At 50.6% G+C, this 24,546-nt stretch overlaps 2 protein-coding genes across 7 annotated transcripts in view; one reads left to right on the top strand and one right to left on the bottom strand.

Moving 5' to 3' along the window:
* Positions 1-530: 530 nt before the first annotated feature.
* NCSTN (nicastrin) lies at positions 531-16,432 on the bottom strand. Of its 4 annotated transcripts, XR_010412166.1 has the most exons (18): positions 16,276-16,431; positions 14,326-14,430; positions 9,784-9,907; positions 9,151-9,272; positions 8,583-8,728; positions 7,699-7,849; positions 7,312-7,421; positions 6,902-7,054; positions 6,118-6,222; positions 5,866-5,943; positions 4,765-4,937; positions 3,323-3,425; positions 3,126-3,221; positions 2,768-2,855; positions 2,358-2,512; positions 1,919-2,131; positions 1,002-1,328; positions 594-820 (listed from the first exon to the last, which is right to left on the bottom strand). XR_010412166.1 is itself a non-coding variant. In XM_045876720.3 (17 exons), exons 1-17 carry the CDS (start codon positions 16,358-16,360, stop codon positions 1,206-1,208), a joined length of 2,130 nt encoding a protein of 709 aa, XP_045732676.1. In that variant the 5' UTR covers positions 16,361-16,431; the 3' UTR covers positions 531-1,205. The 4 variants fall into 4 exon arrangements, 3 of the variants coding, with proteins under 3 accessions (XP_045732676.1, XP_054363865.1, XP_064449841.1); XM_045876720.3 differs by having other exon boundaries at positions 531-1,328; XM_054507890.2 differs by lacking the exons at positions 1,002-1,328; positions 1,919-2,131 and having other exon boundaries at positions 531-820; positions 16,276-16,432.
* Positions 16,433-16,467: 35 nt separating this feature from the next.
* The window catches only part of COPA (COPI coat complex subunit alpha), a 44,045-nt gene continuing 35,966 nt past the window's right edge, over positions 16,468-24,546 (top strand). For 2 of the 3 annotated variants that reach the window (XM_045876716.3, XM_045876715.3), the window contains exons 1-4: positions 16,468-16,625; positions 20,115-20,228; positions 20,407-20,480; positions 24,287-24,367. In XM_045876716.3, coding sequence (XP_045732672.1) covers positions 16,586-16,625; positions 20,115-20,228; positions 20,407-20,480; positions 24,287-24,367 — 309 coding nt within the window. In that variant the 5' untranslated portion in view covers positions 16,468-16,585. Of the gene's footprint in view, positions 16,626-16,945; positions 17,152-20,114; positions 20,229-20,406; positions 20,481-24,286; positions 24,368-24,546 lie in introns of all 3 variants that reach the window. The other variant, XM_045876717.3, reaches the window with a different exon arrangement.

The following is a 24,546-nucleotide window of genomic DNA, read 5'->3' as shown; positions in this document are numbered from 1 at the left end:
ATGCCACCCCAGGCCCCGTGGGACCTGGCCCCAGCCTTGTCGCCTCCTCAGCTGCGCCGAGTAACTTGCCCTTCCCAGCATGACCCGTGCCTTCACGGCTCCGTGCTTCCACGGCGGAACTCCAGACCAAAACTCAGATGCCTGCTCTGCTGGGCAGCCTTTCCAGGTGCCACCCCCGGCGCCCCGAATCCTTCCACGTGCTATCAGAACGCTCCAGATACACGGCACGCGACCGCACTGGCTCGCCCCCGTTCCTCCCCTCACCCCAGCTGTGAGCCACTCAGGGTCGGGGCCGGTTCCCTTCGTTTCTGCACCCTAGCCGGTGTCTCAGGGCAGACAAAGACGCGCCTGAGGGAAGCCGGAGCTTCGGGGTTCCACAGGAGCCCTGCTTGGGGGACTTTTCACCGTTTCTGGCAGAGCCTTACTCCTCGGGCTCCCGGAGACCCAGAGACAGCATGTGAGGTCACAATTTTGTGACTTCCAGTCGGGGGTCACCAAACGCGAGGGTGCGGAAGAATATGAACAGGTCATGTGGGACCGTCTATTTTAATGAAACTTGCTATTTATATATTTACACACACACACACAAAGGAAAAAAGAAAACAAAAATAGATATTACAGCTTAATAAAATTACAACTGAGCACTGTGAGCTGGAGGCGGGACACCCAGCCAGCAGCCCACCCCCCCTGCTGTGCAGCTAAGGGTCTGGGGCCAGGACAGCAGCCGGGAGACAGTGGGCATGGCCCCCAGAGGGCCCGGCCTGCTCCTCTGGGCTTCCTCGTAGTTTGTCCCTGGCATTCGGCCTTCCTGTCCTTCTTCCTGGTCAGGAAAACAGGAAATGGTTGGGTACAGGGTGGGGTGGGGTGGGGAGGGCGGTCCTGGGCAGGATGAAGAGAAGGGGGATGCTGAAGAAGGTAAGTGAGGGGGCGCAGCTAGGAGTCGAACAGGAGTAAGAAGCTTCTGTTTCCCATCCCAGAATCTGGCAGGGGTGAGGACGAACCATGGAAGGGGAGATGGGCAGGGGGAGCTGGAGAGGACAGGTGACTTCTCCCTGTCTCTTTTGGGCGGTTCCACTTCTTTACATTAATTCCAGTCTGAGCAGGCCCAGAGAGGTTGCAGTGACAAATTAGTGGTTCATGTCCCTGTGGGACACGTGGTCTAGGACATGAACGGTAGAGCTGGTGGGGAAAGCTGGGCTCCCCCTTCAGTAAGACACAGCTCCCGGCTCCCGGGGGGCAATGAAGAGGACGTCGGCCTTGGCGTTGATGCAGTAGGTGACGACGAGAGAGAAGATGAGGGTGCCGAAGCCCACCGTCAGGGTGATGAACTGCAGGAGGGTGGGCAGGGAAGGACAAAGGTGCTCTCAGAACTCAGCCCGGTTTCATCCCAATTCTGGAGCTGGCTCCGAGCGCTGAGTCCTGAGCAATCAATCGGAGGCAACATCTTCCCACTTGGGAGACCGAGTCTCTCCATTTGGAAAGAGGAGTAAAGGATCTCTGTTCTTCCTTCCACCTTGTCTTACTTAAGACTTTTAGCACCTTGAAGTTAGGATCCATGACTTTTGACTCTGGTGGCAATTACATCACTGACTTACTTGTGACAGGTACTCAATAAACGGTGGATCCCACACACATCCCAGGAGCAGCAGGGGGGGACTGCTGGCTGGGAGTGGAGGGGGGTGGTCCCCAGGCAGAGGAGCACCTCCTTGGGTCTCCATGGGAGCCTCTCTCCAGCGTGCACATAGACTCAAACTCTCAGTGCAGATAGACGTCCTAACGGGGCATGCCAGCTGACAAGGGACAGAGCTGCAGAAGCTTTCTGTGGCACATCTGGGGCCAAGGGGAGCTGGGAGGGGTGTGAGGGCAGGGGCAGCAGAGCGAGGGCAAGGTCATCTCTGGCCCATCCCTCCCGGCTCACCTCCAGCTCTCTGCTGGCTATCAGAAATATGCGGGCTCGGATGTCTTTCCAGCGGCTCTCAGTCCACGTGGAGTACTCAGTAGAGCCCCACTGCCTCAGTTCAAAGGCGGGGGACAGGGCCCGGGCCAGTCGCGCCGTGGAACGCACACAGCGCGGCAGCCGGTCCGTCTCGCTGGAATTCAGAGGGCCCTGGACCCACACGTACTCATACAGCTGCACGGGAAGACGGGCCACGGTGCGGGGCTGAGGCGGTCCTCTCTCACCCCGGACACGGTCTGCTTTCACCCGGACTTCTGCCTCTCCAACACTCCAGTCCAAGGGGCCGCATCCCTCCGCCTCTCCATCCCAACCCCTTGGGTCCAACTGGGCCTAGGATATTCTCCAACTTCCCCAGGGGAAAGGGGCCCTCGGGGCACCTCCCACACCCACTACCACTCACATCCTTGTTTTCAGTGGGGACTTTACTTGGATCCTGGCACTGCTCTCGGGTAAGGTCGACTAGCTGGCCGGTCAGATTTGCCAAGGCGTACTGTACCACGTAAGTGGTGTTGGTGGGGCTGGAAACAGCGATGTAATGCTGAAGGGGCCCGTCACCTGAGTGGAGGGGAGGATTTGCAGGGTGGAAGGTGGGTGCGGGTGGGAGACAAAGAAGAGCCCGAGGTTGGCAGGAGCCAGAGAAAAGAAGGTTAAGAGAATGAATCCCATACATACCAGGAGAAAGAACGGAAAACAGGGGAGAAAAAAAGGAGAGGAGAAAGAAAAAAAAAAAAAAAGTAAGGATTAAGCCGAGATGGTCTTTCTCTGTCCCTCGCCTAAGCCAAGGGTGCCACGCCCACAGCGGGTGCTTACCCAAGTAGGACCTTAGGTCCTGCCTGAGGATAGACTGGAACCAGGAGTTGTTGGCTCTGACCAGGAACCCATAGAGCAGGCGGGTTACCTAGGATCAGGGCAGTGAGAAGCAACACCTTGTGACCTGGAGCTCAGGGAGAGTTCTCCGTGGCAACCCTGTTGTGGGCCAGGAGCCGGGCAGACAGAGGCGGGCTCACGAGGACGCAGGTGAGGCCCACCCGGGAGTGCCCTGGGGCATCGGGTATCCTCGCTGGCACGCCGGGCTCCCAGGTTCGGGAGAAGAGACAAGTGACAGAGAGGAGGGGCAGGCTGCCGTGGGAACAGAGCTGGCGAGGAGGCAGGGGCCGCCTGTTCTTACCGTGTGGGCATCAGCCTGGATGGTGTCGCTGAAGTTGGTTCCTCCCGCGAGCTGGTACAGTGCACGTCCCAGCACTGTGGCCACAGCTGCCAGGGCCTGCGGCAGGTGAGGAGGGGGGCTTAATGGCCCCCCTCTTCCAACCTCCAAGCAGCTTCACCGCGCTCCCCGCGCTCCCCCCCAGCCCAGGGGAGTGCTACCTTGGCAGTGTCGGTCACGAAGTTCAGGTCCTCCTCAGGGCTCTGCCACTCAGGGTAGCTGACGTTAATGTTCTCCGCAGTGTCGTACACGCTCTGGTAATAGCTGCCGGGAGAGCTGGCGTGAGCCTCGGCCTCCCTCACAGGCCCTTCCTGCAGGAGACTCTAACTCTTTTCCTCCTCCTGGGTGGGGGGGAGGAAGAGACCACGAGGGTCCCATACTGAAGATGGTGTGGGGACCGAGAGATGGGAGAGGAGTGGTTAAATACAAGGACCTTCCTGACAGACAAGGGAGAAAAGGCAAATGAGATCAGAATGCGGGAGTCTCCCTTCCGGGGAGAACTTCAAACGGAAGAGACGCTCTCCCCACTGTCTGGGCTGGAGACACACAGGACGGCTGGGAGGACTTTCAGGGAGCACGCCCGCGATCACCAGAGCTCTTGTGTGGTGGTTCCAACAAACATTAGCACTGAGGGTGGCTGGGGGCAGAGGGAGATGAGCGGGTCTGCTCCCAGACACACAACACCGCACTGGGTCCAACCACCCTCTGCTCCCCGGGGAGCCCTGCGGAGGCACATCCGAGAAGCCCAGAGGAGCGCTCCTAGCCTTCAGCACTGATATACGCTGGCCCCACACAGAAGCAAGGCCGAATGTGTGCAAATGATGACCATCCCTCACCCCAAAGTGGAGCAGAAGTCAGACATGGAGGAGAGGGCTGACCTGAGGCACTGGAAGTGTCCCTGCCCGAAATAAATAAGAAGGTGCTCCTTGGCTGGGGTCAGAGAACTGGAACTTAAGTATTTTTACTCAGAAACCCATTTGGCCTCATGGCAGAGGGAAGGGAAGCGGGGGGCCTAGCAATCCAGCCCGAGTGAGAGGTTCCCTGTTAGCCTAGGGCTTCAGTTTGGGGCAGTCTGCGGTGCCCAGAACCAGGAGAGAGGTGACTAACAGGGCCTCACCCCTTCTCTCTGGAGTCCCTTCATCTGTAGGGGACACTTTTACCCCAACGGCAGGAACAGGTTACATTTCAGAGCACGAGTACCGTCTGCATGCAGCACAGCACCCCTGGGCGGCCCCCCACCGGCCAGCTCGCCGTCCTCCAGCCGTGGGCGCTCCTGTTGGAGATGCTGCCCTCTGCTGGCAGCTCTGGGGACCCAGGCCTCGGGGGAGCTGGGTGAGGCGGGCCAAGAAAGGATGCTCTGTGCCAGGGAAGGCTGAGCGGGGCCTGTTCTCTAAGGTGACACCAACTCAGATGAGGCGACCGGCTTGGATGTGAGCAGGCTACTGAGCAAAGAGCACAGATTGACCTGAGATCTGGAGAGGGTGCTGTGGGGTCAGGGGAGAGTGGTGATCTTTCTTGACACAGAAGACGCTCCCCTCCGTGGACCCCAGACTGCAGAACAGATTCCCTCCCAGAACGAGGATGCAGTCTACGTGAGTCTTACTGGTTATGGAAGACAGTGGAGTGGTCCGCGAGAACAACGCCGGAGATGTTCCGAGCCCGAAGAAAGCGCTGCAGGGAAGACGGCGGGAGGGGCTGGGACTGGTTCAGCCTCCGGAGGGCCACAGCAGGGACGCCGGCGCCGCTCCTCTCCAGCGTGCTCAGCAGGGCCTCCACCTGCGGGACTGGGTCAGCTCAGGGCGGCTGGGCACAGGGCGGCCAGGGGTCTCTCCCAGGCCCTCTCCCTCAAGTCCCCAGCTTGGGAGCTGCCCCCAGCCCTCCCGCAGCCCAATTCCTCAAGCCTTTGGGGGCTGAGGCTGAGTGTCCTCAGCACACTACCTCATCCTCACTGGATGCTCAACTTCCTACTTGCGCAGGATCAGAGGAGGAAGTTGCCCCCACAAAACTGCACTGGACGCCCCACAGGAGCCCAGAGCAGGGGGAGCGGTTAAAATGGGATGGGAGGAAGACCGCCTCACAAGGAAAACGGGCCTAAAGCTGGGCCCCGAGAGGAGGGATGGTCTTGAACAAGCGGTGAGGAACGTGGAAGAGAGCTTGCGTAGAGAGTCTGACGCAGCCAGCAATTGGGCAGGGCAGCCCGGACAACTGGGTCAGTGTGGCAGCGCAGAGAAAGGGAGCTAGTCATTTCCCTGTCTTCTGCTAGGCTCCGAGTCAGCGAGCTACCCATCCCAGGAAACCAGACAACATGGCGCCTGGGTGGCTCAGTCGGTTAAGCGACTGCCTTCGGCTCAGGTCATGATCCTGGAGTCCCGGGATCGAGTCCCGCATCGGGCTCCCTGCTCGGCGGGGAGTCTGCTTCTCCCTCTGACCCTCCTCCCTCTCGTGCTCTCTGTCTCTCATTCTCTCTCACAAATGAATAAATAAAAAATCTTTAAAAAAAAAAAAAGAAACCAGACAACCGAGCTCCGCTCGCGGTTCTTCCCGGGGAGCTGAAACGGCCATGCTGTTCGTCCTTTAGCTGGCACCTGACCCGAGGTCCTGTCTCACAGGCCCCGGGGGCCAGTGGGGGGTTAAGGCCTGGGCAAGGGGGGCCCATATTCTGAGGGTTGAAACAGGAAGTGAGGAGGAAAGATGCTCAGATTACCTGATGCTGTACGGATGCATTTTTCTGAGACATGGGGTCTGTGTGCATCCAAAGCTCTAGTGAATTTCTTAAGGCCACCTGCGGGGGGATGAAGATGCAACATGTATCAACGGTGTCCACTGTGGCCCACAGCCGGGAGAAAGGCGTAAGGTCAGAGAAAAGTCGAGGGAGAGGTGGTGGCACCAGCAGTGAGGACAACAGGACAGAGGAGGCGGCATGAAGTAGGAGGGAGGGGTGGGACACGCTGCACACCTGTCCCAGTTCCACGAACGACTCAATGTTCTCTAACTGCACAGGGAACCTGCCCGTCTCCATGTCGTAGACCATCCTTGAGCTGCCGATGTAGTCAAAAGTTTCCTGAGGGTGAAGGGGGGTGGGCAAGGGAACAGAGATTCCCAAGGGTCAGGGCAGGCTCCGTCCCGGAGGCCAGATCGCCGCGGCTCAAGGCACGAAGGCTATAGGCTTGTGTTGTCGCAACTGCCGCCGGCTCAGGAAGTCCTGTGACTCCACCCTCCGCTCCCCCCCACCTCCCAGCTGTGACTAGCCCTCACACGTGTGTACCACAGGACTTCTCGAGCCCAGAAATGGGGAGAGCAGCCTCGGCAAAGGCCCGAGGCGAACATCAGCTGCTACGTGCCCGCTCCTTGCCTCTCCCTCCCCACTGCCGACTCAGCCACGGCTGCTATTCCCTGATTCCAGGGCCAGGCTGTGGTGCCAGTGGGGGAGGCAGGAGCCTCAGGGCCCTGGGGTGGGAGTGGCAGTAAAAGGCTCCAGAGAATAAAGTAAAAGGATGCCTCCAAAAGATCGCATCAGTGGCGAGCAAGGGGATTGGCAGCACAGCGATTCCAGGTCAGGGTGCAAAGGCTTCTGAAAACGTGGGACTCCACAGGGGAGACACATGGAGGCACATCCAGAAGCTCTCTGCCGAATAACAACTTAGGTCCTAAGTGCCCAGATCTTCCCCAAATGATAGCCACGCCCACATTGATCCTGCCCGCCGGCCCCCCCCATTCCACCCCAGCCAAAGAGCCCGTACCCCTTGGAAGAAGACGAACATGACATTGCGGGGAAGGGTGGCCACATCAGGGGCCTTCTGCAAAGCTTCAGCAGCAGCCAGCTGGGTGACGAAGGAGGCCACGGCACTTTCAGCCCCTGGGGCCACATTCCAGAAAAAGGAACGACTATCCAGCTGGGCACAGCAGAAAAAGCAGGGGAGGTAGGCTTTGAAAACAGCAATTAGGACCAGGCCCCAGGTCCCTAAATCCATTCCAGCCAAGAGAATGTTCATATCCTGGCATAATGGCTAAGCCGGGGAGCCCCAGAGCCCAGACTCCTCTCCACAGAGGCTCCCCACCATAGCAACTTGGAAATCTGATATACCCGCGCGAGGCCTGCCAGCCTGTTCTATGCCAGCCCCGTCCACCCTGATCAGGGGCCAACACTCACCCGGGTCGCAGCAACCACAACCTTGTCGTCAGGCTCTAATGTCCCAGATATATTTATAGGCTTAAGCATGCTCCATACGTTGTAGTCGGACAGGGGGTCACAGACGATTTCTGAGCAGGACACAGGGAGAGAGCAACAGAAGTAAGGGAGAGCACAGCCCCAGACAATGCCTGGAAGACTCCTCTGCCCACTGCCCCGTGGACCCTGTAATCATTTCCTGTCTCCACCGCTCTACGTTGGTTTTTCTGCCCCGTCCATTTCAGGGACAAGCAGCTTCAATTGTTCAGAATCCTTTCCGCTGCTCCCACCGCACGCTCCCTGCCTGTAGCTGTCCCTCCAACACTCCCTGGTGCCCCGTACACCGGGCAAGCCTTGGACCTGTCCTACCTGGGTTGATGCTGAAGGTGCTCTGGATGGAGCTGCGCCGCATGCAGGTGACCGTGCTGATGACGGCATGCATGTGGGAGAAGAGCTGCATGGCGCACAGCGGGAAGGCAGGCGCTGAGCCGTTTGGACTTAGGTTGTGATCGCGGTAGCACTAGGGAGGGAGAGGGAAGCACTGAGACAGTCCGTGTGGAGTCCCGCCCAGACTTCCCAGAAGGAGGGCCCAGCCACATTGGGAAGCTGCTCTCGCATCTGTCTCTGAGCTAGAGTTATCCTGGTACAGACCCAGGGTGTCCAAGGTCCGAGAGAAAACCTCACCAAGGGGTGCAAAGGGCCACAGGCTCAATGACTTAGTTGGGGTGGACAACACGACCCCATCGCAAACGGCCTGGCCCAAGTTTTTAATGTGATCTGATGTACAGAGCAGTGAACCAAGGATCAAAAATCAAATTCAAGACCACTTAGACATCAACTCACCATGTAACCATGGAACAAATCTCTTAATCGCTCTGCATGTCAACACAAAGAAGCTAGACCACAATTAGCATTTACTGCAACTAAAAAAGAATGTCAGAGGTCTCAACACTGAATCTCTCAATTCCTAGTCTGACGTTCCTAACCAGGGCTCTACACTTTATTTCACATCAAAGAACGTTTATATTTTCTTCCAGCCTGAAAGCTGTCAACGCTGTAAGAGCTGGCAGGACAGAAATGGGAAGGGAAACATGAGAAAAATAAGGGAAACGTGAGAAAAATAAAGGCGTTGGCTCTTCTTGGAGCAACTGTCTTTCAGAGGGCGCGCTGGTAGATGAGGTCCCTGCAGACAGGTGGAGTGCCTACAAAACTTCTCTTTGCAACTGGAATTGCTAGGAGCTGGCTGTCATTACCTGCTTGATGACCTTGGTTTCATTTTCATCTTCAAGAAGGAAGATGGGGAAACTGAAGTCTTCATAAGCCAAGCCATCACCCAGGGGGTTCCACTGGATTTCTCTGCAGTGAGCAAATTCTGGCCCGTAGGAGTTGGAGTAGATGCCTGAAGGGGTAGATGTGGGACAGACTGTTGGGACACTAAGCATTTAGGGACCAAGCGAGGGAGGAAGGCTAGGATAGGATAGTGTTGGGACCAAGAGTTCCAAAGGGAAGGGTGACTCAGAGAAGCAAGCATCAACCTGTCACCACCTACAGTAAAACAGACAGGCGTAGCAGGGAGCCTGAGGCTGGCTGATTAGGGATCCGAGCGTGACGGGAAGCGGAAGAAGGGGAAGCAGCAGACGGAAGGGATGAACGGCACAAAGACACAAAAAACACTATCTGCTACTTGGGAGTCGGCTGCTCCCCCTACACACAAACAGATACACAGACTGACGCATACCCCTGACCCCTCCAAAGACACGAGGTCGAAGCAACAGTGAGCTCTGGGTGACAGGAGGTCCCCCGATCCTCTGGGGCTCTTACCAAACCCATCATTGGGACACTGCACGCTAGGAGAGAAGCCTGATGTGGGGCTGGGCTTGGCCAAAGACACGGCCAGGCCAGCAATGCGGCTGGTTCTCCCCTTCAGCTTCTCCATCAGATTCCTGGAGTAGGGAGGGCAGGCCAGGAAGGAAGACAGGAAGGTTATTAGTGGCCCAATATCCTGCCAAGGATGGAAACAAATGGGGAACTCATGGAACCCGACCTGTTGACTCCTTGCTATGCCCCTGAAACTAATGTAACGTTGTGTGTCAACTATACACTTATAAAAATTAGAACAAACCGCCCCCGCCGCCGACTGTTGACTCATTTCTTGCTTCTCCATCTCTAACTCCTAAGTGAGGACAATGACCCAGCCTGAGCTCAGGGCTTAATCTCATCTACCCTGTCCCTGAGGGACCCCAAGGCCCCTCCTTCCTCCCTAGAGCTCTAGTTATGAGGTCACCATGATGATTCCACTGATGGTGCATGTTTTCTTCTAAGACTCCCTCCCACGCCTCCACCCTGATTAGACCAGGACAGCCAAGGGAATTTTTTATTCACAGGTGTGAGGATGGTCCCCCAAGCCTTCCCTTCTCTGGCTGTGGTTTCCCAGCAGACACACACAGCCCTCACCTGGTGAAGAGCGCGCCCTCCAGCAGAACCACATAAGGGGGGTTGGGGCCATCAGTCAACACCCACTGCAGGTCCTCTTCCTTCTCCACTACGTGGATGACCCCTGTGTCCCCACTGACGGAAGCTGCCGGGACAGAGTGGGTCACATTAAAGCTCCCACAGTTGGGGCGCCTGGGTGGCTCAGTCGGTTAAGCGGCTGCCTTCGGCTCAGGTCATGATCCTGGGATCCTGGGATTGAGCCCCACGTCCGGCTCCCTGCTCAGCAGAGAGCCTGCTTCTCCCTCTCCCTCTGCCTGCCTGTATGCCTACTTGTGCTCTCTATCTCTCTGTCAAATAAATAAAATCTTAAAAAAAAAAAAAAAACTCCCACAGTTGACAATTCTGACTTTGCCTCACTGATTCTGCAGATCATTTATCCCCCAAACACGGCACAGGACATTGGGTGAATGCCGCCAGCTCCAGGCTTACACTTGAACTGAAGGCTGAGTCGCCCAGCTCCATCTGAAGGCCACCAGCTGGTGGGCCTGACTGGAGAACAAGAGTGCCCAACAAGTCTCCTCACCAGAGGCTTTAGTCACTAAATATTCAGAAAGGCTTACGGGCATTTTCTTGCCCTCTTCCCTCAACCTCATTTAGCCATACATACAAATTTCCAGAACAGCAGACACCGGAGTTTTCAAACCCGTATTTTCTCCAGGAAATGGCAGGTTCTAGATCTCTAGCTCAGAGTTCTAGCACCGAATCTTCCTTTGTGAGAACACATGTGCAGACTCCCTTGGGTTTAGGAGAATTCCTGGGTCTCCACTCCTATGCCCTATTTGGGAATGACTTTACTTGCTTTTAGCCAGTTTTAGGTAAGGTTAATCAAGAACCTTGGGGTCTCTAGAAGACAGCTTCCCAACTGATGGGCCTTGCTGGATTAACGATGAGCTGACATTGACCCCCCCCTCATTTCTGGGGACCTAGGGTTTCCAAAGACCCTAGGCTGGTCACTCCCAGCTACGAGCAAACTCATCCATTACCCCAGGATGCCCTGCAAATATCATCCATTTCAGTATATGCCAGGATGCCACACAAGTAACATTTTCTATGTGTCTCATGAATGACAAAGATTAGGAAGCACTGCAGTAGAGGATCGATAGTTCATCGTCCTGAATGCCTGTCAAGTCCCTAGTGAATCATGTAGAGACATCCTATGGTCTCCCCGTGAGCCTTCTCCCCAGGGAAAATTGGATGTGTTATTCGTATATTGTTTTAGGGCAGTAGTTCTTGACTCTGGTTGTGCATCACTTTGGAGTTTTAAAAAATACAGATACTTGGGCCTTATTTCAGATCTACTAAATTAAAGTCTCTAAAGGTGAGGCCCAGGTATGTGTACTTTCCAAACTTGCCATATATGGTTCTTTTTTTTTTTTTTTTTTTTAAGATTTATTTATTTAGAGAGACAGAAAGAGAGAGAGTGCACCTGCATGAGCGGGAGGGGCAGAGGGAGAGACCCTCAAGCAGACTCCATGCTGGGCTCAGACTCTGACATGGGGCTTGATCTCATGACCCTGAGATCACAACCTGAGGCGAAATCAAGAGTCAGATGCTTAACCAACTGTGCCATCCACGTGCTCCCCTCATATCGTTCTTTATTATACATAGCCAGTCATGAGAATTATGGTTCTAGGTCAAGCCAGTGAAATATTTCTAACTTGTGCAAAACCTTAAGCACATTCTGACTGCCAGCCAAGTAGAAAGTTTGTTCCATGGGATTTGGTAAAATCTGGACATGGAAGCAAGTCCCCAACCCTCAGCTCTATCTTATACTAAGTAAGAAGTTCATGGTGATGGTGATAATAATAAACTTTAGAGGAATATCAGAATCTGGAATAACTTTAATAAAGATCTAGCTACCAGGGGCAGTTCTCAGTCCAATGAAAGGCAATAGTCCTTGCCACACAAAACACAGAAAAGGGAAAAGCTTTTCTGGGGAACAGAGCATGTTTCACTGCAGCTCCAAGGAGCACAGGGAGAAGATGAGCCAGGACACTGGAATAAAACACCCGGATTCTAATCTGGATTCCAACTGGTGACTGTGTAGTCTGGAGTAGCTTGCTCACTTCCTCTGGGTCTTCAATGAGGAGAAACATTTTCACCCTTATTCATCTCATACTTTGGAGACAGATTAAAAAAGGAAAGGAAGGAAGGAAAGGAAAGAAACCTACACATAGCCCCCTTGGAGCATTTTAAAAGGGGCCAATAGGGCTCAGTTGTTAGAGTGTGCGACTCTTGATCTCTTGCTTGAAAATAAAATCTTAAAAAAAAAAACAACTAAAAGGGGCCAATAGAAGCAGAGACTCAAACCTACATCTTTTTCTCCTTAAGTTTATCATGCTAGCAATCCTAATCAAAGAGGGGGTAGCTTGCTCAAGATGGACAAATATGAAGTAAGAGATAAGTTGAAAAGGAGCCAAGCTCTTCACGAGGAAGTGGCCAGAGTCCAACCCCTCCCTTCTCGTTTCTCTGCCCTGGCACTTGGCTTATTTCTACAGGCTATTGCTTTGCTTCCCACAGAGCTGCTCTAAGAACATGAAGCAGAAGGACTCATTCCGAAAGAGGGTATCTGAGAGCACACACTTCCAGGAGGATGGGGGCCTTGGCCTTTTGGCACTAGAGTGGAGTCCCAGCAACGCCAGCAGCCTGAGCTCAGCCCACACTGGACCTGGCTCTCTTCTACCCACAAACCCAGTTTAAGAACTAAGTCTGGGTATTTTATTTGGAACTGTTTGGAGCCAGTTAACCTTCCTCCAGAACATCCTGCAGCAGGGACATGGCACAATTAACACAGAGTATAGCTCAGGGAAGGATGGGTGGAAAAGGAGGACCTACCACCTTAAGCAAGCCCTTCACTTCCTGGGGTGTGTGTCCTCCTGCCAATCTGGAAGGTTTCAAGCAATCCCACAGTACTCCTGAGACCATGCTGCTCACTCAGCATCATCAATAAGCGTCTATAGAAGGTAGCTTGACTCTCAGCTTTGTGCACCTATATTCTAGCCATTTTTAGAGGGGTAAACTGAAATTCAGACATGACCAATTTGATGGTGAAGAAACAAAGTTTTGGAGCACCTGGGGGGCTCAGTCAGTTAACCATCTGTGTTCGGCTGAGGTCATGGTCTCAGGGTCCTGGGATCAAGCCCTGCACCGGGCTCCCTGCTCAGTGGGGAGTCTGCCACCCCTCTTGCTCAGCCCCTCCCTCCCTCTCCCTCCTCCCTGCCCCCCCACTCATGTGCACACTCTCTCTCTCTCTCTTTAAATAAAATTAAAAAAAAGAAAAAGAAGAAGAAGAAGAAGAAGAAGCCAAGATCTGCCTCTAAGTTTCCTGCTTACTGCCCAACTGCATTCTGACAGAACAACTATTCACAGAAGAACGAAATCTGAAGACAACAGGTGAAGCAGCAGAGGAACAGGGGTTCAGTCTTCACCTTGCTTTCTCCCCTTGCATGGTTTTATAACCATACTGTCCTGGTACGCTGTTCTGGAACACATTTACAAAGCATAAAGACAAATCCAAATGCTTTACTAATTCCTCCTGCAGCTGTTTGGCTTTCTCATATGTCTTCTCTTCAAACAGTTCACTGCCTTAACGAAGCCCATTTCGGTTCCAAGAAGATTGTTCAGAGTGCAAGTGATGGTGGGCTCCATAGAATACGAGGCTTCCTTCTCCTTAGAAAACAGTTGTTTCCTACTTAAACTAGTGGATGGTTAAGAGTCCAGGCTTACGGGGTGCTTGGGTGGCTCAGTCGTTAAACATCTGCCTTTGGCTCAGGTCATGGTCCCAGGGTCCTGGGATTGAGGCCCACATCACGCTACTTGCTCCACAAGAAGCCTGCTTCTCCCTCTCCCACTCCCTCTGCTTGTGTTCCCTCCCTCGCTGTGTCTCTTTCTCTGCCAAATAAATGAATACAATCTAAAAAAAAAAAAAGTCCCAGGCTTAGAACTTGGACCATGGGGCTCGATTCCTAGCTTCATCACTTAATAGCATGATGATCTTGGAAAAGTTACTCAACTTCTCTCAGTCTCAGTTTTGTCATTTGTAAAACAGAGATAATAAGAGAATCTACTCCATGGGGCTGTTGTGGTGGTTAAAGAAGATGCATTAGAAGAAGCTTAAGAATGCAGCATTTAGGGGCGCCTGAGTGGCTCAGTCGTTAAGCATCTGCCTTCGGCTTAGGTCATGATCCCAGGGTCCTGGGATTGAGGCCCACATCACGCTACTTGCTCCACAAGAAGCCTGCTTCTCCCTCTCCCACTCCCCCTGCTTGTGTTCCCTCTCTCGCTGTGTCTCTCTCTGTCAAATAGATAAATAAAATCTTAAAAAAAAAAAAGAATGCAGCATTTATAATTATCTTGCTTGGTTTGACAAATGGTTCTCTGTCACCTCCGACCCACACAGCCTAATTTGTGTGCTGAGACTCCCAAGCAGAACCTGGATCTTTATATTGAGGGCACAGACTGAAATATCAATGGCCACAAACACAAATCCCAACCTCAACTCACACTGGCAGCCAATCTGATGAGTGGCATTGAGCAGACGGACACAAGGAGCTGTTTTATTTAAGGAGATGTAGATCTTCCTCTCCACTGAATTTCCCCTGCAGAAACCTGATCAGAAGATAAAAAGCGTTAGAAAAAATTGAGAGACATTGGCACTCTCAAGTCATTTGCTCGCCGCATGGCTTGGGTATATCATACTTTCTAAAATGGGACTAATGGCCATTCTTCTCACTTCCTGGACACATTACTGGACTGGATGAATGCACCCAGCTAGGTGCTGCAGAGAGTTACTACAGATTTCACTTAGAGGAACTTACATCAACACAGAAAGAAGGAAAACTTCACTTCCTAAAGGAAGAGCACGTAACCTCGGATGTACCTGTTCCTGGTTGCATGGGTGAGTGCACTTCTGCTTCCTACCTTTTATGTATATACCTCCCTACTTAACAAAAGGGTGCTAGTCGAAGAATAGAGGTTACAGTAAAAAGTCTTTGAGACATTCGTACAGGAATCTGAACAGAACTGGGAGAAACCTTCTGCCACAGATCTGTCAGTTACTCTAACATCCGTAGGTCATTTGTGTGTGACCACAGTGTGGGGCGACTCTAGTTTCTCTGTTGGGAATCTTTAAAGACAACATGAGGGGCGCCTGGGTGGCTCAGTCGTTAAGCGTCTGCCTTTGGCTCGGGTCATGGTCCCAGGGTCCTGGGATCGAGCCCCGCATCGGGCTCCCTGCTCGGCGGGAGGCCTGCTTCTCCCTCTCCCACTCCCCCTGCTTGTGTTCCCTCTCTCACTGTGTCTCTCTCTGTCAAATAAATAAATAAAATCTTAAAAAAAACAAAAACAAAAACAGGGAGCCTGGGTGGCTCAGCCATTAAGCGTCTGCCTTTGGCTCGGGTCATGATCCCGGGGTCCTGGGATCGAGCCCCGCATCGGGCTCCCTGCTCGGCGGGAGGCCTGCTTCTCCCTCTCCCACTCCCCCTGCTTGTGTTCCCTCTCTCACTGTGTCTCTCTCTGTCAAATAAATAAATAAAATCTTAAAAAAAACAAAAACAAAAACAGGGAGCCTGGGTGGCTCAGCCATTAAGCGTCTGCCTTTGGCTCGGGTCATGATCCCGGGGTCCTGGGATCGAGCCCCGCATCGGGCTCCCTGCTCGGCGGGAGGCCTGCTTCTCCCTCTCCCACTCCCCCTGCTTGTGTTCCCTCTCTCGCTGTGCCTCTCTCTGTCAAATAAATAAATAAAATCTTTAAAAAAAAAAAAAAAAGACAACATGAATCTGGGGAAAGGATTGGTCAGAGTTATACCCAGGCACATTTGCATTTTAGGGCTTGACCACCTAGGAAGACCTACACCAGGACATAAATGCGTGTAAGCAAACACTTCTGTGCACTGTCAATGCCTCGAGTTCCTTGAATCATTACCCCACGGCCCAAACAGTTAGGAGTACCCAGGGCCCCGCTTTGTCTCACTCCACTGGTAAGACAAACTGAGGCAAAGCACAGGGACGCGCGGGTCCGTGGGGGAATCAACAGAGGAAGGAACGAGGAATGAACTGTCTGAAGCGCCGCACTGCACCCACACAACGAGGCCGCTTTCACCTCCAACAGTCTACACGCACGGCCAGTGGAACTGACACCTGTCTTTTCCGACGCGCGGGTGGGGCGGCGGGGGCCGTGGGGAAAACGAGGCAGCCGGGCAGAGTGGGCGGGCCAGGCTGGAAGTCCGGGAAGAGGCCGGAGGAGGAGATGGGGGACACGACGTGGCGCGGGGGAGAAGGGACCCTCAAGCCAAGTCCAGGCAAAAGGGGGAACTTCTGTCGCGGGAACGAAAGAGAAAGCGGATTTGCAGGGTGCGGGGACCCAGGGCGGAGGGGACCAGAAGAGGGGCGGCGGCGCCCGCGGCCCGGCCGGTTCTCCTGACACGCCGGAGCGCACGGGCGGGGAAAGCCTCACCTGCCAGCAGGACGCAGAAAGACACGAGGCGAAGAAGTCTCCGAGTCCCCGGATCGGCCGCAGGGCTGCCGCCAGCCGCGGCCATCTTGCCTCCCGGCTGAGCGGAAGCTACCCCTCCCCTCCGGTCCGGCAGTGGCTTCTCTAGGCCAACACTGGTGCCGTCTCTGTGGTCCGGGGCTCCCGGGGCCGGAAGTTCGTGTCCGGGGAGCTTCCGGGAGGCGCAGCGCAGCGGCGCTGACGTGGAGGGAGCCGAAGGGCCGCAGGGAGTGGCGGGGCTCGGGTCGGTGCCTCGGAGCCCCAGGCCTGAAGGATGCTAACCAAATTCGAGACCAAGAGCGCGCGGGTCAAAGGTAATGGAGAAAACCAGGGGGAGCTCGGGCTCTGGGTGTCGGCGCGGCGCCGTCGCGGGGGCGAGAGAGGCCGAGTGGGGCCCGCCGAGCGAGCCCGGGGAGGAGGGGAGGGCGGGTGGGCTGGCGGCGGGTCTGCAGCGCTCTCCTCTGCGGAGCGCCCTCGGGGTGTGGTTGACGTGTGGCGGCTCCCGCAGCGCAGGAGGCCCGGTAGGCCTGCTCCCAGCGCCTTCCGTTCCCTCCTCTCCTGGGGCCACTGCCCCCGACTTTGCTCCCGTCCCGGGGCCCTGTGACCCGTTGGCTTTTTGATGACCGTGTTGTAGGGAGTGGCCCTGGGGATCGAGTCCCGACCTGTGCCATTCACATCGAAGTCTAGCATTTTCGGAAGTGAGCACCGGCTACCTCTCTCAAGGGGGCGTTGGCTGCACCTTCGCGACGTCCAGTGCCTCCGTTGGGCGGTATTTCCTGCCTGCAAGCAGGACACTGAGGCCCGCAACCCCGTGAAGTCTGAACTTGGTGAGCTTGCCAGGTAAAATACAGGACGCCTGGTTAAATTTGAATTTCAGAGGGGCGCCTGGGTGGCTCAGTTGGTTGAGCGACTGCCTTCGGCTCAGGTCATGATCCTGGAGTCCCGGGATCGAGTCCCGCATCGGGCTCCCTGCTCGGCGGGGGGTCTGCTTCTCCCTCTGACCCTCCCCCCTCTCATGTGCTCTCTCTCATTCTCTCTCTCTCAAATAAATAAATAAAATCTTTAAAAAGAAAAAAAAGGGGCGCCTGGGTGGCTCAGTTGGTTAAGCGACTGCCTTCGGCTCAGGTCATGATCCTGGAGTCCCGGGATCGAGTCCCGCATCGGGCTCCCTGCTCGGCGGGGAGTCTGCTTCTCCCTCTGACCCTCCCCCCTCTCATGCTCTCTCTCTCTCTCTCTCATTCTCTCTCAAATAAATAAATAAAATCTTTAAAAAAATTTGAATTTCAGAGAAACAACGAAGTAATTTTCAAGTATTGTTCGCTTTTTATGTGGAGTTCAGATTTAACGGGGCATCTTCATTCTTATTTCCTGAACACGGCAACTCCAAAGCTGGAGTATGAGTGGATGGAGGTGGAGGGCAAATGATCGAAAGAGCAGTAGTCGTCTCTTAGAATGTTAGAATGGGAAGGGCAGAGAAGCACGACCTGGCGAGACTCTGAAAAATATATGTACGTAAATCTTGAATATTTAGTAAGATGCATTAGAACAAGGTGTTTGGGAACTTGGTGTTTGGAGTCAAAAGGGCTTTGCTTTGGAATCCTGAAACATCCCCTAACAAGGTGTATGATCTTGAGCAACTTACTTAAGGTTTCTAAATCTCTACTTTCTCATCCCTAAAATGCAAATAATTAACATTTTTCCTTAGAATTAGAGTGAGATAGTGTATGAGAATGCTTATTACAGTGCCTGGTGTAGACTCAGTAGCTCAAAAACTGGAGGCCGTTGTTCACGTGGGAATAGATTCTGAGCAGTTTCTAAGTCTTGTGGGAGTCTTGATGGAATTTACGGATGGCTGAAATGGGTCTTCATGATCCTTGAACTTTCCCTTCTCCTGATTTCTCACTGGGCAGTAGAGAAGGAAAGTGGGTGAAAAGATGTTAGAATATATGTGAGTTACTGTCTGTTAATGAGTATTACTACATATCATGAAGGAAAAAAATAACTTTTAATGGGTAAGTAGAAAACTTAGAAGAAGAAATGTAAGTGTTCAGTAAATAAATGAAAATATTCTCCAACTCACTAATAATGAAAGAAATGTTAAAAAAAAAAAAAAAAGGGACTCCTGGGTGGCTCAGTTGGTTAAGCGTCTGCCTTCAGCTTGGACCAGGATCCCAGGGTCCTGGGATGGAATCCTACTTCGGGCTCCTTGCTCAGCAGGGAGCCTGCTTCTCCCTCTGTGCGCGCTTTCTCTCTCTCTCTCTGACAGATAAATTAAAAAAAAAAATCTTTTAAAAAAACTTAAATATCCTTTTTAAAAAATTTTAGATTAGTAAAACAAAACAAATAGCCAATAACATCCATGTTGGGCACTGTGTGCAAAACTGCTATCTTCAGAAACCTGATGAGACTGTATATCCCTAGTTTTTTTGCAATCAGATAGTATCTATGAAAATGTTAAATGCACATACCCTATTCCTGAGCAATTCTACTTCCAGGTCTTTAGCCTAAAGCAGTAATAATGTAAATAGGCTAGATCATGTGTAGAAGTATTTTCTTTTTTTAAAGATTTTATTTATTTATTTGAGAGAGAAAGAGAGACAGAGCACAAGCAGGGGCAGAGGCAGGGGGGAGAAGCAGGCTCCCTGCTGAGCAAGGAGCCCGATGTGGGACTCGATCCCAGGACCCTGGGGTCATGACCTGAGCTGAAGGCGGACGCTTAACTGACTGAGCCACCCAGGCGCCCTAAAAGTATTTTCTTTAAGCTCTATTTTCTGATAGATGAACGTCAGGGAAAAAAACTTAAATGCCCATCACTAAAATAATTTTAAAATATGGTACATTTGTATTTTGCTGTTGTTAAAAAGAGAGATCCATGGTATATAGCTAAGCGAGGAAAGAAGTTTGCATAACGTATTTCCATTTTCATAAAATGATATGGTCTGCATGACAAATCTGAAAGGATACACTCCAGACTGGTTGGCAGTTGTTACTTCTGTGGACTTCCATTTCCAGTCATGATGGAGTAACAGAGACCAGAGTTACCTTTCCACCTTAAAACAGCTGCACAACTGAACAAAATGTGTGAAACAAAAATTTTCAGGCACTGGATGACAGGCAGTGCAGGAGAGTGATTCAGGGAAATAAATAAGGTGAGTCCTATGATTGTTTCAGCTTACTACCTGGAGAGTTTCCAGGCTGCGGTATAGGGAAGGGGAAAGAGCCCTGTGGTCTCACTGAAGACAGAGTTTGCTGGACAAAATACCAAAGAGAGAGCTGCACAGGGAATGCTGGAGTTCTCCAGGGGATGCTGTCAGGCCTTTGTCTGAGTCCTAATCTGCATATGCATGTGAGGAAATGACCTAGAACCTGGGAAAGAACTCTAGAGAGAAGGCAGAATAATCCCTGGAGTTCACTTAGAGCTGGGAATAGTTTTGTGTTCCTATTAGCCAGAATCGAAGGCCTCCTAATACTGCAGGGCATCATCTAGAGACCTCAGGTGGTATTGCCTTAATAGTGGTGCCAAATTAGATCTAGACTAAAGGCTGTTGTGGACCCACACTAACAAAAGTAAAAGCAAACTTCAAAACAAGTAACCTCACAACATCCTAAAACAAAGTCTAGCAATGTAACAAAATCCAGCACCTAACAGCATAAAATTCATGATGTCTGGCATTCAGTGAATGAGTGTATGTACCTAGGGTTAACTTAGCTCTTCGCTTTTCCTGTCTAAATTGACAGGATGCCATCGTGGGCCATGCTTAGCTCATTGGATCATTCCCTGTTTGTTTGTTTCTTCTCCCTAGGGCTCAGTTTTCACCCCAAAAGACCCTGGATCCTGACCAGTTTACACAATGGGGTCATCCAGTTATGGGACTATCGGATGTGTACCCTTATTGACAAGTTTGATGAACATGATGGTAAGATAACAATTTCTAGGAGGAAATTAAAGAGATATAAATATTTATTGTCTTCTGGAGTAGTTTAAGCTTTCTTTAGGTTTAGAGAATATGGATGGGCTGGATCCTGAATAAGAATCACCTTAGAGATTAGGAAGTACAGTTCTCTTTAACATACATTGCCTGCTTTTTTCCCCAGGTCCAGTACGAGGCATTGACTTCCATAAGCAGCAGCCATTGTTTGTCTCTGGAGGAGATGACTATAAGATTAAGGTATAAAGGGTCTGTTATGATTAGGAGTAAAGGATAGGATTTGGGGTTTGGCCGTTGTGGAAAGGACTAAAAACAGGACATCGCATTCATACAGAGCTCAGGCTTCTGATGTTATCAGGGACACTTATCCAGCAAACATTTATTGAATACTTACTGTGATAACATCAGACACTGTTTTATTTTTTTGGGAATTCAAAAATAAATAAGAAATGATCTCTGTTCTCAAGGAGCTTTTATTTTAATGGAGGAGATACATATACACCCTAAATAGTAGCATGACAGTTTGCTGAGTGATACAATAGATAACCAAAGTGAAAGCAGCAAGGACAGTCCAAGTCAAAGACAGAAAGGCATGGCACAGCTGGATACATCTGAGAAATGTAATTAGTTTTGCGTGAATAAACTCTGGAGAGAAGGTGAGAGAAGAGCCAGAAGATGAGAGGGGCCGGATCCTGGAGGACTTATCTGCAGTGCTCAGAAATGTGGATGTCATCATACAGATAACAAGGAACCATTACAGAGGTTTAAGTAGAGGAGTGACATCAGGTTCACTTTTTTTAAAGATTACTTGGGTGGTAGTCTAGAGAAAGGATTGGATAAAGCGGACAAGCCTGGATGCAGAGATGCCAGTTAGGTGACTGTTGCATAAGCCTGGGTGGTAGTGGGCAGAGCCTGACCTCAGGCGGTAGAATTTCAGAATGGAGACAGAGATGGAATTGAGAGCTTAAGGAAGGGCATCAATGAGTCTGCTGGAGGGACGGTAAGGGGAAACAAATGAGATGACATTTATTGCAGGCTTCTAGCCTACGTCACTGGGTACCATTCACGGGGAGAGGAAAAACGAGGAGGTGCAGTTTTCCGGAGTGCTGGGGGAGGATGGTGTCTTGGTCTGTTGGGGCTACTATAACAAAATATCACAGCCTGGGTGGCTTATAAACAACAGAAGCTGACTTCTCACAGTTTTGGAGGCTGCAAGTCCAAGATTAGGGTGCCAGCACAGTCCGCTTCTGGTGAGGTTCCTCTTCTAGGCTGTAGACGGCTGCCTTCTCTCTGTGTGTCTTCAAATGGTGGAGGGGGTGAGGGATTTCTGCAGAGTCTTTCTTATAAGGACACTAATCCCATTCAGGAGGGCTCTACCCTCATGACCTAAGTACCCCTCAAAGGCCTTGCTTCCTGATGCCTTCACATTGGGCAATAGGATTTCAACTTATAAACTGGGGGGAGAACACAGACATTCAGTCCACAGCAGACGGGTAATGAATACCGTCTTGATACTGATGAGTTTGAGGTACCTAAGGGGCAGTTTGTGGAGATGTGTCTGCACTAGAGTCATATTTGGGAGTTGTCCTCATGAAGGAGGGAGCCAAAGCAGAGGTGGTAGAAGGTGTCCCTCTGGGATCATGTTGAATGAGAAGAGAAGCTGTCATTTAAGAGCTAGGGTAAGTAGAGTTAGTATAGGAAAGAATGATTTTAGAGGTTGGAGATGAACCAAGGGGAAGAAGCAGAAGCCTATTGGATGCCAAGGAAGGAGAGGATTTGGGGAAGGAGAAACTGGTTGGAATACATAAGGACCAAGTAACCTTTGGATTGCTTAATTAGGAAGATGTTAGTGATCCTAGCACCTTAATGTAAAAGTGAGGCAGTAGAATATAGGCAGCTCTTTGAAGAAGCTTGGCTGATAAAAGCAAAACTGGAGCCAGAGGCTTTGAACCTATAAAATAAAAAATCAAAAATTTCTCTTTACTTCCACAGGTTTTCATTAAGCATGTGTATCCAATCAAACCAGTGAAATTTACTTCATAAAAAAGATACTTTTTTCAGAAGCTAGCTCAGAAAGTTATGTTTTAGATTACACAGCATAACTTAGGTGACAGGCGTGACAAGTGATGGCTGCCGACAGAGAAAAGAGGCCTTAGAATTATAGGAAGGACAGTTCTTTCTGTTTTTTAGATTTTCGTACTGCATCCTAGGGGCGGCTTGTGGAAGCTCAAACCACGTGATAGACCTCAAAAGCTCCTAGGGATATCACTTTATATAATATTTTTAGTAAGGTATTTGTCATTTATATTGACCATCGACTATCAAGAATGGTTAACTTGGGTTCCTTATAATCTATTTAAGAAAGACTAGGTGACATTTGAGAAAAAAGATTTATTCCCCAAATCATTAATACTTTTTAAAAAAGACTATTTTCCATTTATATGAAATGTCCAGATAGGCAGATCAGTAAAGGCAGACAGTAGATGAGTGGTTGTCTGAGGTTGGAGGGGTTGGAAGGAAATGGGGAGTCACAGCTATTGGGTATAGTTTTGGGGGGGTGATACAGTGTTCTAAAATTGGTGGTGGTGATGGTTGCACAGCTCTGAAAGTACTAAAAACATGAATTCTTTGTTTTTTAGTGGATAAATTTTTTGGGGATTTGAATTGTATTTCAATAAAGCCATTAAATAAAGGAATTAGCTAGCTGGCTCGGTGTGCAGTGTTACCACAGGGAGCCACAGATGGCCAGAGTCTAGAAACCCTGCAGGTCTTTGTCTTTAAGAATTCACAGTTCTGGAGTTTGGTGGAGGACTATAAAGCTGGAAATGTGGAAGTTTAAAACACTGAACTCTGTAAGGGGGAAGAAGTTTTAAGAGTGGTATTTATGGTATGATCTAATTTTTGTGTGACACTCAGACTCCATTGTGTACATGTATTTTATTTATAGATAATTCAACAGATGACAGTGAAAGTATTGGGATACTTTCACATTTCACTTTCATGTTTCATGTCGTTTACCTTTTCTCATTTCTGCACATACCTGTTGAGCACCTCCTAAGTGTTAGCGGCTGTTTTAGATGCTAAGGGTATAGTGTTGAGCATGGTGGACAAGGACCCCCCCTTGAGGGAGCTTGCATTCTTGTTTGGACAATCATACTTCCCGGTTGTTTGAATTTGTTACAGGAGATGGTGTTACCTTTTGTAATTTACAAAAGAAAATTAAAATTTTTTAAGTAAAAAAGGAATAGTAACTAGTTGGCTTGGGGGTAGATTATAAAAAAAAATTTTAAATGTTAAAGTGTTTTAAAAAGGCCAAGTGACCTCAATTTTGCACTTTCTGAGAGGTTTTTCTGGATGGGAGTGTATGCTTACATTTCTGGTCCTGGTTTAGTGTCTTTCTTAGTTATGTTCATTGATACCTGGTACTTTGGTAGTTAGCTCAACTTTATATCTGAATATGATGTTTTTCTGCTTAGCTCACCCTAATGGTGAGCAATGTAGTATTTTCCATAGTGATGAATTAAAGTCTGTCTGCTGAGTACAGACTGTGAATGTTTGGGCATCGTTTGCCACCAAGTTAGCAGTCTAAGAGATGACACCATATGTTATATTACTGTTTCCTTTAGAGTCATGGTATCTGTCCTGCTTTTTTTATCTTGAGTTAAGGTAGTAGGTAACACACTGGGGGGTCAGTGTTCAAGCTAAGAACCCAATTATGCAGTAGAAAGAAGAGTTAAGCCCCGGATAAACCTCTTGTCTCCTGTTACTAAATTGAGATAGTTTCTCCCCAAAGAAAGGAAAAACTTTTCCGTAATTGTCCCTAGCCTTGCCTTTTTTCCCCTCTCCATATGTTTGGTTGACCTACATTTTCATCTTTGATCTTTCTATCTCCAACCTTAAGCAGGTCTTAAACAAGACTTCCTATCAAGGTTCCTACTTATTTAGAAATGCCAAAATATAAACCAGATGTATTTATTGAGAATCCTGAACCTCTTTGAGGCTCAGGACCCTTATGTCCTATTGCTTAGTTGGATTTCTCTTTGCAGGTGTGGAATTACAAGCTTCGGCGCTGTCTCTTCACGTTGCTTGGGCACTTAGACTACATTCGCACCACATTCTTCCATCACGTAAGTAACCATTGTGGCTCTAGTTGTAGAGCATTCTTGAGGTTCTCTGGGAATCTTCTTGCTTCTCGAGAACCCATGCTTTGATAACAGAATTATTGGAGTTCTTGGAGTGGCTCTTCTAGAGTCTGTGTGGTGTTGACCTTTCTGCTTTGTTTCCTTCTGCAAAAGGAAGCACTCAG

Source organism: Mirounga angustirostris, unplaced genomic scaffold (assembly GCF_029215605.1).
Source record: "Mirounga angustirostris isolate CCGP_5_RB_7025 unplaced genomic scaffold, mMirAng1.0.hap1 SCAF_6, whole genome shotgun sequence".
NCBI lineage: Eukaryota > Metazoa > Chordata > Mammalia > Carnivora > Phocidae > Mirounga > Mirounga angustirostris.
Note: the sequence above shows the minus strand (reverse complement) of the source record. Positions and strands in the feature narration are given on the sequence as shown.

Bases quoted from the DNA above. Each gene is read 5' to 3' on its own strand.
- NCSTN (XM_045876720.3), bottom strand. From the start codon at position 16,360: ATGGCCGCGGCTGGCGGCAGCCCTGCGGCCGATCCGGGGACTCGGAGA. The intron at 7,055-7,311 runs GTGAGTGTTGGC...TGCTGTGCCCAG, and splicing joins TTGTGGTTGCTGCGACCCGG to CTGGATAGTCGTTCCTTTTT. The intron at 2,513-2,767 runs GTAAGCACCCGC...CCCTCCACTCAG, and splicing joins GGACCTAAGGTCCTACTTGG to GTGACGGGCCCCTTCAGCAT.